This window comes from Saccopteryx leptura, chromosome 1, assembly GCF_036850995.1.
Source record: "Saccopteryx leptura isolate mSacLep1 chromosome 1, mSacLep1_pri_phased_curated, whole genome shotgun sequence".
NCBI lineage: Eukaryota > Metazoa > Chordata > Mammalia > Chiroptera > Emballonuridae > Saccopteryx > Saccopteryx leptura.
This window is the reverse complement of record NC_089503.1, coordinates 353,906,619-353,922,438: the sequence shown is the minus strand read 5'-3', so window position 1 is coordinate 353,922,438 and position 15,820 is coordinate 353,906,619. Positions and strand designations below refer to the sequence as shown.

At 43.6% G+C, this 15,820-nt stretch overlaps 2 protein-coding genes across 4 annotated transcripts in view; one reads left to right on the top strand and one right to left on the bottom strand.

Moving 5' to 3' along the window:
• Positions 1-8,688, top strand: part of SMAP1 (small ArfGAP 1) — a 167,798-nt gene extending 159,110 nt beyond the window's left edge. For both annotated transcript variants that reach the window (XM_066359094.1, XM_066359095.1), the window contains 3 exons: positions 3,989-4,157; positions 5,039-5,325; positions 7,741-8,688. In XM_066359094.1, the coding sequence (XP_066215191.1) occupies positions 3,989-4,157; positions 5,039-5,325; positions 7,741-7,875 (591 nt within the window). In that variant the 3' untranslated portion in view covers positions 7,876-8,688. The remainder of the gene's footprint in view (positions 1-3,988; positions 4,158-5,038; positions 5,326-7,740) is intronic.
• Positions 8,689-8,842: 154 nt separating this feature from the next.
• B3GAT2 (beta-1,3-glucuronyltransferase 2) overlaps positions 8,843-15,820 on the bottom strand; it is a 72,669-nt gene continuing 65,691 nt past the window's right edge. Inside the window, exons 3-4 of one of the 2 annotated variants that reach the window (XM_066359098.1) lie at positions 9,331-9,479; positions 8,843-9,243 (exon numbers count right to left, since the gene is read on the bottom strand). In XM_066359098.1, coding sequence (XP_066215195.1) covers positions 9,157-9,243; positions 9,331-9,479 — 236 coding nt within the window. In that variant the 3' untranslated portion in view covers positions 8,843-9,156. Of the gene's footprint in view, positions 9,480-15,820 lie in introns of both variants that reach the window. The other variant, XM_066359097.1, reaches the window with a different exon arrangement.

Genomic DNA, 15,820 nt, shown 5'->3' with positions numbered 1-15,820 from the left:
AAGCTCCCCATTTTTTCCTCTACCCCAGCCATTGCACCACCATTCTGTTCTGTTCCTAGGAGTTTGATTCGCTTTTTTACACATACAGTGATACCATGAGTCATGTAGTATGTCTTCTTTAAGGGGAATATATGAACTTTCAGGAGTAAATATTACTCTTAAGCATATTTAAAGATTCTGTTTTAAATGTATAACTTACAAATAACCAGTTTTTGTGTGTGTGTGTGTGACAGAGACAGAGAGAAGGACAGATAGGAACAGACAGACAGGAAGGGAGAGAGATGAGAAGCATCAATTCTTTGTTGCGACACCTTAGTTGTTCATTGATTGCTTTCTCATATGTGCCTTGACCGTGGGGCTACAACAGACCAAGTAACCCCTTGCTCAAACCAGATGAGCCCGCACTCAAGCTGGCAACCTCGGGGTCTCAAACCTGGGTCCTCCGCATCCCAGTCTGACGCTCTATCTACTGTGCCACCGCCTGGTGAGGCTTCATTGAACTAATAAGTAGCACCATGACAAGGAGTGTGCATGTGTAGCTTCTGCTGTCACAAGGTGGTTTTGGCCTTCATGCTTTGGGCATTCTGCATCGCTAACAGAATAACAGGTCTAATTTTTAAAATTATACCTTTTTCTTCAAACATTAGTTTTTGAACCAAAATTGTGCCAGTTTTATTGAGTCCTATTTTTGGTGAACATAAATCTTTCATCTAAACTGCATATACAGATTAAAATCCATACATGCTTTAAAAATGTCTTTGAAATTTTTAAATAATGTCTTTGAAAATGAGGCAGAGCCCTGGCCAGTTGGCTCAGTGGTAGAGTGTCAGCCTGGTGTGTGAATGTCCCGGGTTCACTTCCCAGTCAGGGCACACACAGGAGGAGCACCCATCTGCTTCTCCACTCCTCCCCCTCTCACTTCTCTCTCTCTTCTCTCTCTCTCTCTCTCTCTCTCTTCCCCCCCCCCTACAGCCATGGCTTGATTGGAGGGAGTTGGCCCTGGGCACTGAGGATGGCTCCATGGCCTCCGCCTCAGGCACTAAGTGCTTGGTTGCTGAGCAATGGAGCAACACCCCACATGGGCAGAGCATCACCCCTAGTGGGCTTGTCAGGTGGATCCTGGGAGGGGTGTATGCAGGAGTCTGTCTCTGTCTCCTCTCCTCTCCCTGAATTAAAGAAAAAGGTTCAAGTATACATTTTATGCATATACTGGTATTATGCAAATTACTAATTTTTGGTGTATTTTTATTATATGAAATGGATCAGACGCCAATAGGAATTATTGTTGACCACTGACCAACGTAGGGGTTAGGGTTACCAACTCAGCAAGCATTCAAAAATCTGCATATAATTTCTGACTCCCCCTAAAACTTGTCTAGTAACCTGCTGTTGACCAGAAGCCTTACCAGTAACATCAATTAAAATATATTTTGTTTATACATATTATATACTGCATTTTTACAATAAAATAAGCTGGAGAAAAAAATGTTAAATCATAAGAGAAAAATACATTTACAATACTGTATTTCTTAGGGAAAAAAGCCCACGTGTAAGTGAACCTGCACAGTTTAAATCTTTTGTTCAAGGGTCAACTGTGCTCTACCCCATATTCTTTCACTCCTGATTGTATTTTCTGAGTCTGGTACAAATTCTAGAAAACGATTTTCCCACTCATGTGACTATGACTTAGAGACTTGACCTGTCTGGCTGTGTCGTCTTCCCTAAGGGGATTAGAGGTGCCTTCCAGATTGCACATGCGCAGTGGGGTTGGCGAGCATTGGTCCAGAGGCCCCAGAGGTGACACACAGAAGCCAGTGGCCCCTTTCCTCTTCTGTCTGTAATACGTGGACACCCACAGCCTGTGGACCTGCATGAGTGCTGCGGCCTGTCCTTGGTTCAGCCTGGAACCTAGCAGCCAGCCTCTGCCTAGAGTCCTGCAGCCTCGGGAAGTGAAGACAGGCACAAGTTTCCCTGGAGTGTAGTGCTGGCAGAGGGGGCACCGAAAATAAAACGAATGGACATTTGAGTGCTTACCAGTCATGCTGTTCAGTTTGGCTGTTTTTAGACTCTGTTCATATTGAGGTAGATGTTCTGTATTATCTACCCTCGATTAAAAAAAATGCCCATGCTTAGAGCACATATTAGGCTGCTCCTACTAAGAGACTGGAGAAATAGCCTTCACTGCAATTTTGGGTTTTCTTACAGTTACAGCTCCTCCATAGGGAACAGACCTCAGGGTTTTTGAGCAGGTTCTTGGATTGAGCAGAAATTAAACATGGTGAAAAGATCACTTAATGAGGTGGTTGCTTTGTTTTCTAACAATATTAATAAATACTGTGTGCTTGCCCCTGCCATTGTGCAAAAAACACTTCTTGTGTCATGCAGCTCTCTAAGGTGGGTAATGCCGTCATCCCATTTTAGCACGGAGAGCCCACATGGATGTCTGAGGCACGTTTACTGTAGGAAGTCTGGCTTTAGTCTGCAGGCTGGCTCCAAGGCCATGCTCTTCGCCTCTATCTTTGCTTCTTTGTTGGTGGTTCAGATAGATTTACGTTTCGTATTCCATCAGTCCAGTTTTATACATTTCAGATCTTTTGCAAAATTAAGTGGCTTTTTCTATCTCAAAATTTTTGCCTAATTCATTATAATCAATTCAGAATACTGTTCTGTTTAAATTAGATTGTGAGTACATTGCTTGGATGGTAATTTATTGCAAGGCATTTTTAAAAAATCAAAGATGTTAAATGTTTGGATTTTAAAAAAAACTCAAAGTAAATCATGTATATACATGATTTTTTAACTTCTGCTTGCTACTCACTTTATTCTATAGTTGAGAATACTCCTCTATTTTTTACTAGTCTTCATAGACTTCTTTAACACTCTTCAATCTAAAAGTCCCATATAAACAAATATATGTGATTGAATATTTAATGACTATAGAGATCATTAGGTTATCAGTTGTGATTGTATAATACTATCTGTGTGCAAGATAGAGATTAAGTAAAAATTTTTGTTTTGTATTAAATATCCATATATTTATTTGGATTTGCGTTCATTTGCCCCTTGACCAAAAGTTGAATACACAAGATGGTTGAGAGTATAAGTGGTTGAAGTATTGCTGTACTTCATTTCTGGATAGACTAGAAACGGTCTAAGGTTGAGGTTAAAACTGATCTAGATTAAGTTTATAAGAATATCACAGCGCTGGCCAGCTGGCCCAGTGGCTAGACCGTCAGCCCAGCGTGCGGACGTCCTGGGTTTGATTCCTAGTCAGGGCACACAAGAGAAGCGACCCATCTGCTTCTCTTCCCCTCTGTCTCCTCCTTACCCTCCTCTATTGGTTTGAGCATCAGCCTCAGGCGCTAAAAATAAATAGCTCAGTTGATTTGAGCATCAGCCCCAGGGGTTGCCGGGTGGATCCCGGTCAGGGTTTATGTGGAATCTATCTTCCCTCCTCTCACTTTAAAATAATGTGTGTGTGTATCACAGTGCAGCTTTTGAAAGCCATTATTTCCCCCAAAGACTAAAATCAGCCTTTGTAGGACCCTCTTTTAGTCTCCTGTAGTTGTAGAAATGTTCTTTATTCCAAGGGATGCAAGTTCCTTGAAGCCCTACTTGCTGAGGGAGATGCCTGAGCATCTCCCAGGAACAGTGGTGCTCAGACAGCAACCACGTGCCTACCTGTTGTTGAACACTAGGGTAGGATGTGATGCAGGAACTCAGCATCAGTCTAGCAGGTAAACACAATTTATTATGAAAGAATTTCAATCAACTCTTCTACATTAATACATTCAAGATAGGAAACATTATACCTTTGTCCTTGATGTTTTTGTGGGGTCTTGTGAATGAACCTCTTTAATGTCAGCATTTTATCATCTATAATGGTTGAATTTCTGTCTAATTTCATAACCTTGCTTGGATGTTAAGTAATGGATGAGCATGTTTTAGGTATGCAGAATTCGACCGCATGTTTTGGTGTTTGTCTCAGGGGACGTCCTCTGTACCAGCAGCTGCTACTGTGTCTACCGTGACATCTGGAGATCTGGATCTATTCACTGAACAAACCACAAAGTCAGAAGAGGTGGCAAAGAAACAGCTCTCCAAAGACTCCATCTTGTCTCTGTACGGCGCAGGGACCCTTCAGCAGAGCGCTCCTGGTAATTCATTTTGAAATCTGCTTTCAGGGAGCAGTGACATTACTAGAAGTATAACCTTTGTGGTTATAATAGTATCAATTATATTTCTTCCTCACTTTTCTACGTAATGGGTGCATTTTACACAACTACAAAACAAATGAAGCATTAGGATTCAAAATCAGGTATATGGTTCACAAGACTTTATTCATTTAGAATGAACAGTATGGTCACATATCACTCAGTATTGTTTCACAAGCTCATAGGACATGAATTATCTTTGAGTAATTATTTAAATTTTATTTGCATGAAGTTTATAATGGTGTACAGTATGGCATTTTCTCTGCAAGTAAACAATAAGCAGTTTGAATTATCACATGAATTGCATAAAAGGTTTGATATTTTTAAAATAATTATAATGAAATACCATTTGTTGTAAGATTTGTTGTTTACAGTTTTAATCTGTCAGACTATCTCTTTTATAATAATGAGCCTTATTTCATATATGGGCTGAAATTATATGACATCCCAGCTGCTTTCACGACGCCGGACACGGTGACCTGACGTGTGCTGGGGGTCGGGGGTTGGGGGGCAGTGGTGCGGAAACAGCACGTCATCTCACGCTCCATTTGGTCTTCACAGTGGGTATTTATGTAGCTATTACAAGACTGATTTATTCTAATTAACATTGTCAGGTCATAACTGATTTGTCTGCGTTCCGGAAATAACCAGCCCTAAGGGTGTAGGGTGTGAGTTGGTCTGAGCAGTAGCAGCAGCCAGACAAGCATTAAAAATTTTTGCTGTGAGTAGTTTAGAAAAATGGTAACTGTTTTTCTGTGATTATAGATGTGAATGCAACTGTATACTATAGCCCCCTTCTCTTCATTTTCTTTTCATGGTTGCAGGTGTATTTATGGGACCCACAAATATACCATTTACCTCACCAGCACCGACTGCATTTCAAGGTTTTCCATCAATGGGCGTCCCTGTGCCTGCAGCCCCTGGCCTTCTAGGAAACGTGATGGGACAGAGTGCGAGCATGGTGGTGGGCATGCCCATGCCCAATGGGTTTATGGGAGGCGCACAGACTGGTGTGATGCCGCTGCCTCAGGGTGTGGTCGGCCCCCAAGGAGGAATGGTGGGACAGATGGGCGCGCCGCCAGCGCAGCAGCCCCAGTGGAACCTCGCACAGGTGAGGCCCTGAGCTGCGGCTCAGCCTGAGCGGCGAGACCAGCTTGCCTTTCTGATGGTTTTCTTTGTAGTTAACAATCAGGCAGAAAGAACTGAGTTGGAATAATGAGTTCATATCAGATGGACAAGCGACCAGTCATTGCCCCTATGTTTAGCATATTCTGTAAAGAAATGTTCAGCATTTTTTCTTTTCAGGTTATAACAACTGTAGTTATGAGCATCTGTAACAGCTAGAAATTATCTTGGGCATCTTGAGAGACTTCCTGTCTGCCATTTTTGAAATTAACAGAAAGCTTGAACCCAGCTTCCTTGTGGGCACGTTTTTGTAGTCAACTTAGACCAACCAACCTGTCTTCACTAATTGGGTGGGAGGAGGTGTTACACACTTTCACAACTTAGAAAAAAAACAAATTAGAAAAGCCTTTATCTCAAAGCACTGTTTTGTGAGGAAGCTAGGCTGTTCTATGTCACGTGGTTACTGTCTATGGATTTATAAAAAAGCTTTTTCTTCAAAAACTGTTGTAAAGTTTATCTCCTTTAATTAGGTTTATTTTTAAAAGGGATACCCACTTGTTCAGGAATTCCCGTAAGCTACAAACAAGTCCATATTTGACTCAGATAGTCCTTCATATATAAAACCCTATCTCTGCCTAAGTTTAGAGCCAGGAGCTGACACTTGAGTCCTGCCTCTTCCCAGTCATTTCTTATGCTGTGTTCTGACTTGTCTCTGGCTCCACAGAAAGACCTTAGACTCAGGCTCCTGGCCTGAGGCCTGCTCCTCTGCCTTTCACACTTCCTAGAGCAGGGGTCAGGAACCTTTTTGGCTGAGAGCCATGAACGCCACATATTTTAAAATTTAATTCCGTGAGAGCCATACAACGACCTGTGTATGTTACACATTATCCAATAAAACAATAAAAATTTGGTGTTGTCCCGGAGGACAGCTGTGATTGACTCCAGCCACCCGCAACCATGAACATGAGCGGTAGGAAATGAATGGATTGTAATACATGAGAATGTTTTACATTTTTAACATTATTTTTTTATTAAAGATTTGTCTGCGAGCCAGATGCAGCCATCAAAAGAGCCACATCTGGTCACGAGCCATAGGTTCCCGACCCCTGTCCTAGTGGATGTTTCTCTAGCACTTTGGTGACCTTGGCCCCTGCTCTGGTCAGCAGTTTTACCTGAAGAGTGTTTAAGGAACAGTCTTGAGTGATTTCTAACCAACATTAGCAAAATCACTATGTATCCCATGAATGCTCCAAGCTATTTTTACTATCTTTATTCAAAGGAGTATCTGTACGACATTGGTCTCTACTTTCTGGAAATCTCAAAAACTGTAAGGACCAAATGGCAGCGACAGCTCTGATGTTAGCAGAGGCTGCGCAGGCCCCGCTCCGGGTGCTGGGTGAGCCAGAGGGGGTGAGCGTGGCTGTCACTTCAGGGCGCTGAGGCTGTTACCCAGCGCTCCCTGTGGGGGAGCCGTGGGCAGTGACAGGGTGATGGTTAAACACCCTTCAGTGTAGACATCAGAAGTGACCTGCCCCTGCTGACACTTACGCCTCGATGTGATTAACATTAGTGTCTTTGAAAGATTGTGAACATTTTTATTAAAAAGAATGCAATCCAACTCTGACCAGAGGTTTTGAATCCACTCTGTACTTGTAATCAGTCCTCGTGTTTTTCCCTAACCTGTCCTTGATGTTAGCGGTGAGGAAACCACAGGGAAAGGGTTAAGATGCTTAAATATATACAAGACTCCAATCTGGAAGAAAAATACACTCTTACACCACATATAATGAAAATCTTAGATGTTTATGTGGTCAGCTAAGCAAGATAAAAAAATGTATGCTTTATGACCTTTAATATTTAGAAAGTATATAGAGCCATTTAAGATTTTAATAAAGGCAAGAATAATAGCTATACTATACAACATATAATTTTGGATCATTTTACTTTCTAAAATTTCCTTAGTTTTTAGTAGTTAAAGCATTTAGTTGAAAGTTAAAATAGTGGGCTCATCTATTACCCAGATATGAATTCAGAGATTGCTTTGGTACTTTTTTTCAGTTGTGGTATCTTTGGGGGCAAGAAAATGAACGAGTCAATATATGATTGAGTTCACTCTATGGACAGTGCTGCAAATTGGAAGGAAGTAAACAAGAAGGGAACAGAAAAGCTGTTTGCTTTCTGCAGAGAAGTAATTGTGCTCTGGTCTGCTTCTACCCCAGGGTTTTGACTAATTTTCACATTGGCAAAAATATTTATTGTAAGTGCTATTAAACTTTAGTATCTCTTTGATTGAGTCAACTTCAAATAAAACGGGAACTTAAAAATGTCAAACTGTAGCTATAGAAACAAGCCTTAAAAGTGAAGTAACCTTCTCACACTAAGCCCTCTGCTTGTCTCCCAGATGACTCAGCAGATGTCTGGCGTGAGTATCGGCAGCGGGAGCCCTGCGGTGGGCTTCGGCCAGCCCCCCAGCACGAGCGCCGGGTGGTCCGGAAGCCCCTCGGGTCAGACGCTCAGCACGCAGCTGTGGAAGTGAGACCCACAGTGCGGCCTCGGCCAGAACGACCACCTGACATTCCTTGCCGAAATGCATCTAGTTCCATTTATTCATGTACATATATATTTTTTCTTTTTCCCCATTTGTTCACATTAAGAATCACCTGATGACTGTGTTGGTTTGTACCAATGAAATTTGATGTGGTGAAAAGCGGGTTAAGAAACCATTTCATGTCCAGGGCAGCTTTGCTCGTATTTCTCATAACTTCATAAACCACACTGAGAAGCTGCTCGGTCAATTTGCTTATTGGTTTCACCCTCAATAAAATTATAGCTCTAATGTTTGCATATAAGGGAAATAGTTATCATGTTAGTAATACTTCTAACAGCATAAACCCCAAACCCAAATTAGCCAGTAACCCTGTAGGAAGGTACTGTATGATCAAATGTTTAATCCTATAAATAGACTGTAAATGTATCACTGAGCACTGTTTTCTAGTGGATCAGAATTCTTTATTGTATCATTCACTTCACTGTGCTGTTGTTATGATGTGTGTAACAGGGAACGTGGTTAGTGAAAGGAAGATAAACCTGGATGTTACTATAAAACTTAGTGTAACAAATATTTAAAGAATGCAAATTTAATCTGCCTCTCTCTTAATCTGGATTTCTTATGTACATAGTGCTAACATGAAGACCTTCCTTTGCACTATATGCAAACAGGGTAACTACACAGAGCCACTTTCAATCCTTAAAGGTATATCCAGGTTTATGACAGTAATTGTGTTTACATTTTATGGTGCCTAGTATTGACAGAATGTTCTATCCCAATATTAAAACAGATTAATCCCTAGACTCTTTTTGTGGGTTTCATTTCCTACAATGTATACTGCTACCAACCTTAACATAAATTATTTAACTTTGTAAAGTTAGGAATTGGGGACAAGTTTTACTTGACAAAAACTTATCATCTGTTTCTAAAACCTGTTCAGTTCTACCAATTATAAGGCCAAATGGGGAAAAAAAGAAAAGTATATAAAATGTTCAGAATGGTGCCTGCAGCGTCATTCGCTGTGCTGTACAGAGACCTTCCAGGTTAGTTGTAGAGAAAACACACCAAACGGATGAAGACAGAACACATTTTATACCATCGATTAGGTCATGGTAACCGGCAAGCTCTGTTTACATAGATGTCCATCAGATGTCAATAAAGGCTGCTGTGCTGAAGTAAAGTGAACAATACCTGAGTGCTCTGTGGCCTAACTCCAAACGTCCTCTTCCGCGCCCCCGGCCAGGCACACCGCACCCACAGCTGCGCCCATTACACCTCGATCTTCACCGTGTCCAGGTGGTACTTGGGCTCGTTGGCTAGATTAACCTTCTCTGTCCGAGTGTGCCACACGAGAACCTGGAGGGGGGGGGAGGGACATCTGTTGGGTGGCCGGACTCGGCACTGGCCCTCAGAAAGAGCAAGCAGCACGTGTGAAATGAGTACCTTGGTGCAGTTACTTGCTTTTGGTTCCAGTTCTTCCACTGTTGTTATCTGTTTTAGAAAGTCAGACTCTTGCATCCCTGGCTGGGATCCGCGGCGCTTAAACACAGCTTTTGGATTGGACAAGATGACTTGGAGGCTTACAGCAAATCCTTTGTGGAGAGTAAAAAAAAAAAAAAGACTTTGAAGTAAACTATTGGTGTACTGTACTTCTCTTTCTTCTGTATAGTTTTATATGGCTATTGATGTGCCTTGGCTTAAAGTTGAATAGGAGCATTACCTGCATCACAGTCTCAAAGGGATAAGAGCATTACCTGCATCACAGTCTCAAAGGGATAACCAACTTGACAACATAGTGCGTTCAGCCCGTGACGGGCATGCACAGCGAGGGGGGGGGGTGGCACCCCCTACAGAACGTAGTCTGCCGATAACACTCAGGAACAAGACGGACCTAAGTGTAGCTGGAGAGCATTCAGAACGCCGCCAGCTGCCCCTCCCCTGCCCAGCCTCTGACAGCTCAGTGTGCTTCATGAGAACCAGCTCCGATTTACTCGGAGTTTAAAAGACAGGAACAGACGTTTAGTTAGTTTATTAGAACATGAATAATATATAATCATTTGGTTTAAATTTCTGATTTGGTTGAATCTGAAAAAGGTGTGTGTTGCGGGGTGGAAATCAGTGCAGGAGATATTAGGCCATTTAATAAATTTGGTTTTTGTATTTCATTTTTTTCTTTTTTTAAGGAAACAATTAGTGTCAATTTTCTTCCATGGTTTGGCCATATGAGAAATCATTACTATTTAATCTGTAGTTTAACAAACTGTGTCTTAAAGGCTTTGCCACTAAATACTCTACAAGCCATCTCAGCAAGTTGTTAGACCCTTTCTTTGTAATTGTTTGAAAGCCTGAAGGCCCAGCCTGCTGCTGCTGATGACAAGGCCGCCCTGTAAACACAGGTACCCTCCCTAGTGAAAGCTCTGAGGACCAGTCCCCAGGAATACTTCTTAGCAACTTTTACCCTTCTCTAATTGATTGAATTGATTTATGCTTCTTTTTGCAAAAGTATAGTTAGCAAAGTAAAGACCACTGGACACCAGACAGAAATGGGGGTGGGGGCGGGGGCTGTGAGGAGCCACAGCCAGCGTTCTCACGGCCTCTCCAGATGCAGCCGGCAGTCCCAGGACCGGACCCTGCTGCCTTTACGGGGAAACTCACCACCAAGCTGCACACAAGCAGTTCCTGCTACGGAGTGGACTTAGGGAGACAGAACGAAGAAATGATCAAAGCCTCAGCCTGATGACTGTCCAGTACCGCCCACCAGTCCGGACACAGGCAGCCTCTTTTAGCAGAAAGAACATGGGCTATAAAATCCGAAGCCTTTGATTTTCCCTGGGGCCTTACAGTTGCAACACTGGGCAAGTCACTTTTACCTTTGTGGGTTCTGAAACCTCCCCATTCCCTCATCTTCAAGAGAGGTACATGACACCTGCTCAGTTCGGTGCCCGAGTAAAATTCACAAATGGAAGGACTCCGCTAATAGCAAAGCGCTATTCAAAAGATACTACAGTATATTAAAAAATACCATTATAAGTACTATTTGCCACCATTTATGACTAGAAAATAGTGCTGACAAGGGCTTGTGAAAAGTTTTAGGAAGCAGAACCAGGCCACCTGCATTTCCTTCCACTGTGCTGACAAGTCTCAAGCCTTTTCCGGCATAGGACATCCATAGGCCTCAACAAAAAGCCAAAGGTTCACATTAACTCACAAAAGGTGACTTTTCTAATAGGTCAACTCAGGTTTTAGTGTTAAGAAATTCCTCTTTAAAAAATATAAAATGTATTAGGGTGACACTGGTTACTGGGATCACAGAGGTTTCAAGTGTAAGTCCCTATGATACACGATGTGTCCATCACCCAGAGTCAGACTGTCTCTGTCTCCATATATTTGGCCCTCCTTTTTAAATTTGAGTATTTTAAAACTCTGGTTTTAGTGTTAAACAATCCCTTGCTTTTCGTGTGCTAATAAGCTTCATCCTTTTTTCTTCACGGAGTCTGCCCTTCTCAATCACACTGCAGCGCCTGCTCTGTTCTCCCACGGCTCAAGGTGCTCATGGCATTTCCCTATTCTCATAAAAATGCAGGGTCCAAATTGTGCAGAAATCATTCTGAAAATGATGGGAAGCCACTGATCTGATTTCCTTCATTCCCCACTAAGATGTAAACATATTTGGGTCACCGTGACTGCTCAAGGGACTCAGATTAAGAGTATTTTCTTGTTTTCCTTAGTTCATGAATATCCTTCCAGCTTTTGTAGAAGAAATTACATGGCAAAATCTACAGTTTTAAAAAGCAGCCAGCCAATTGCGAGCACATCATGTTTTGCTACAAGGCCCCTTCCTGGCTTCCCAGGACGGGGTGGGGGTGGGGTGGGGGGGCACACCTGGAAGGTCAGCACCCTGCAAAGCATTTTAGTGGGCTGCTTACCACGTAGCAAAATGGTTTTCCACTTCCTAACACAGAAGGGGGGGCAGTTCTGATGCTCCTCACTCTTGCCCCCACTTCCTCTGCCAGGCAGGCAGCAGGCACAGCCAGCGCGCAGGGACCTGGAGCCACAGGCTAAGGAGGCCAAGCCCGGGCTGCCTTCTGGGAAATCATCGGACCTGTGCAGCCTGCAGGGGAGAGAGTCCTCCCTGTGAAAGCAGGGCAAGGAGCTTTGAGCTCGCACCCCATTCTAGCCCCAAATGGGCATCTTTTTTTTTTTTTAAAGACTTTTCTTTGTTCATTTTAGAGAGAGAGAGAGAGAGAGAGAGAGAGAGAGAGAGAGAGAGAGAACACGAACTGGGGGGGGGGGGGGAGGCAGGAAGCATCGACTCCCACATGTTCTTGACCAGGCAAGTTCGGGATTTCGAACCAGTAACCTCAGTGTTCCAGGTGAATGCACGATCCACTACGCCACCACAGGTCAGGCCCAAGATGGGTCTCTGGACTTTTGTTCATTTAACAGTATTTTGGCTCTAAATATTACAGATACCTTTCACTTTTTTTCTTTTTTTAGTGAAATTATTTTAGCTTTAAAGATGTTTACAGAAGTTTTTGATACTACGAGCCCTACAAAAACCATGGGAGTAGGACTCTCTGTCCTGGTCAGTCAGTAAAAAACAATGCAAATGCAAACTGGTCATGCGCCATGACTGCAGGCCTTCCTGACTTCAGGTGGACTGGGGATGGCGTGGGCGTGTCTCTCCATCAGAGGGATGGGCCTGCCTCAGGAGGCGCTTACTGAGTAACAAACAGAAACATCTGTGAAGACGTTTGGGGCCCAACAAGCAAGCCATTTCCTCATGGGGACAAGGTGGAGCCACAGGGGCTGGGTTTCCCTACTGTCTTAAATAACTAAAAAAAGCAGACAGAAATGTCTAGAAAAAAATGGTTTCTGGACATTGGAAAAGAGGCACAAAGGACAAAGATCTCTGAAATAAGAAACACGAGCCCTACAGCTGCCTCAGCTTCTTGCCTGAAGTGAGCAGTCTGCAGGCCACACCGCGGGAAGGGGACCCCATGCTCCGCCGTGCCCGGAGCTGAGCGGGCAGAGGTGAGCAGTCTGCAGGCCCCACCGCGGGAAGGGACCCCATGCTCGGCCGTGCCCGGAGCTGAGCGAGCAGAGGTGGGCAGTCTGCAGGCCACACCGCGGGAAGGGGACCCCATGCTCGGCCGTGCCCGGAGCTGAGCGGGCAGAGGTGAGCAGTCTGCAGGCCCCACCGCGGGAAGGGGACCCCATGCTCCGCCGTGCCCGGAGCTGAGCGGGCAGAGGTGGGCAGTCTGCAGGCCACACCGCGGGAAGGGGACCCCATGCTCGGCCGTGCCCGGAGCTGAGCGAGCAGAGGTGAGCAGTCTGCAGGCCACACCGCGGGAAGGGGACCGCATGCTCGGCCGTGCCCGGAGCTGAGCGAGCAGAGGTGAGCAGTCTGCAGGCAAGGGGACCCCATGCTCGGCCGTGCCCGGAGCTGAGCGGGCAGAGGTGAGCAGTCTGCAGGCCACACCGCGGGAAGGGGACCCCATGCTCGGCCGTGCCCGGAGCTGAGCGGGCAGAGGTGAGCAGTCTGCAGGCCACACCGCGGGAAGGGACCCCATGCTCGGCCGTGCCCGGAGCTGAGCGGGCAGAGGTGAGCAGTCTGCAGGCCACACCGCGGGAAGGGGACCCCATGCTCGGCCGTGCCCGGAGCTGAGCGAGCAGAGGTGAGAATTCAGGAGGCTTCATCAGCAGAGTCCACCGCACAGAGCACTGGAGGGAGAGCCCCGCTGGTCTAGAGAGGGCTCTCGTCACGTCCAGCTGGATGTGGTCAGCAAATGCTGTGCATCCATCTGAGGCCCCGTAAAGAACCACTGGGAAGAAGCAGGTGGGCTGACTGTGGGAGCTCACTCAGGGCCAGGAACAGTCATGTTCCCCACAGAGTGGGACAGAGGAGTGGGAAGGCTGTGTTCACTGTGGGGTCAAATTAGCCTGAAAGGCTGAGCTGGTTCTGCCTAACAAAACTTTAAAGCAAGCCCAGAAAGGATCAAAATGCTTCCAAGTAACTTAGTTGTATTCCAGAAAAATATATGTAAAATAATACACAAAAAGGGGAAGGAGGCAGTTCAGATACATTTCACTCCTTATATGGGTATGTGTATATAAATGTATGCTATATATTATTTATATACATATACATTATATACACATATATTCTTTATATATATGAATAATAAATGTATTTTTCTAGTGCCTGGCAACATAAAATTCAAAATGCCTGAGATATGAAAATTACCAGATGTACAAAGAAACAGAAAACTACAATCCCATAATAAAAAGATCAGTCAACAGAAACAAAGCCAGAAATGACACAGATGGTAGAATTACAGTACAAGGACATTAAAACGTAATTACAGGATGGGACAAAAATAGGTTTTCAGTTAGTTCGTATGGAAAATAATACAGTAAGTAATACAAAAACTGTTTTGTATATTCATAACTTTTGCCACACTCTGTATACTTCATATGTTCAGAAAGGTAGAGAAATAATTGAACAATTAAGTAGAGATAGGGAAGATATAAAAAAGACCTAAAGTGATCTCACTGTGATGAACAATACAATATCTGCAATAGAAGATACAGGGGCTGGGATCAACACATGATAAGACAGTACAGAGTAAAAGATTAGTAAATTTGAAGACAACAATAGGAAGTACTAAAAGGAAACACCAACCACCAACACACACACACACACAGACACACACACATGGGTACAGAAACAGAGTGAAAGGAATGGAAGGTGGGAGAGAGGATAGAAGAAAAGTATTTGAAGAAATAACAGAAAATTTTACAAATTTGAAAAATCTATAAGGATATATATATAAGACAACACTAGCAACCAACGTGACTTTATTTTTTTAGTGAGAGAGAATCAGGAACAGACAGGAAGGAAGAGAGAGGTGAGAAGCATCAACTCTTCATTGCAGCACCTTAATTGTTCATTGATTGCTCTCTCATATGTGCCTTGACTGTGGGGCTACAGGAAAATGAGTGACTTTCGCTTAAGTCAGAAACCTTGGGCTCAAGCCAGCTACCTTTGGGCCCAAGCCAGAGACCATGGGGTCATGTCTATGATCCCACGCTCAAGCCAGTGACCCCACACTCAAGCTGGTGACCTCGAGGTTTCGAACCTAGGTCCTCTGCATCCTAGGCTGATGCTCCATCTATTGCACCACTGCCTGGTTCAAGCCAACTTGACATTTATAAAACACGGAAGCAGCAACTCCCATATGTGCCTTGACCAGGCAAGCCCAGGGTTTTGAACTGGCGACCTCAGCATGCCAGGTACATCAGCTTTATCCACTGCACCACCACAGGTCCAACTTGACATTTATAGAACACACCACCCAACAGCAGCAGAATACGCCATCTTTTCAGGTACGCATGAGACATGAGATCAAGATAAGCCACAGGCTAGGCCATGAATCAAGTCTCAATAAATTTAAAGGAATACAAATTGTACAAAATATTTCTCTGACCAGATGGAATTCAAATAGAAATCAATAAAGATAGCTGCACACTCTAATATTTGGAAACTAAACATAATTCTAAGATAAATTAAAGAAAGAATCAAAAGGGAATGAAAACAAGACATCAAAATTGGTGGGATGCATTTAAAGCAGTACTTAGAAGGAAAATGAATATTTTTAAAAGTACTAAACACTTTTTTATTAGATTAAAAAAAAAATCCCAACTTTTTTGTCTTAAGTTTCTACCTTTATATACTAGAAAGAGTAAGTGAAACCCAACGTGAATAAGGAAAAAAAAGGCATGAATAAATAAAAGAGCCAAAATCACTGAAACAAAAATAGAAAACCACAAAGATCAGTGAAATCAAAACCATGCCATTAAAAGAAAACAAGTCAATAAAATTGATGAACATCTACCCATATATAGGAAAAAAGGAGAAGACATAAATTGC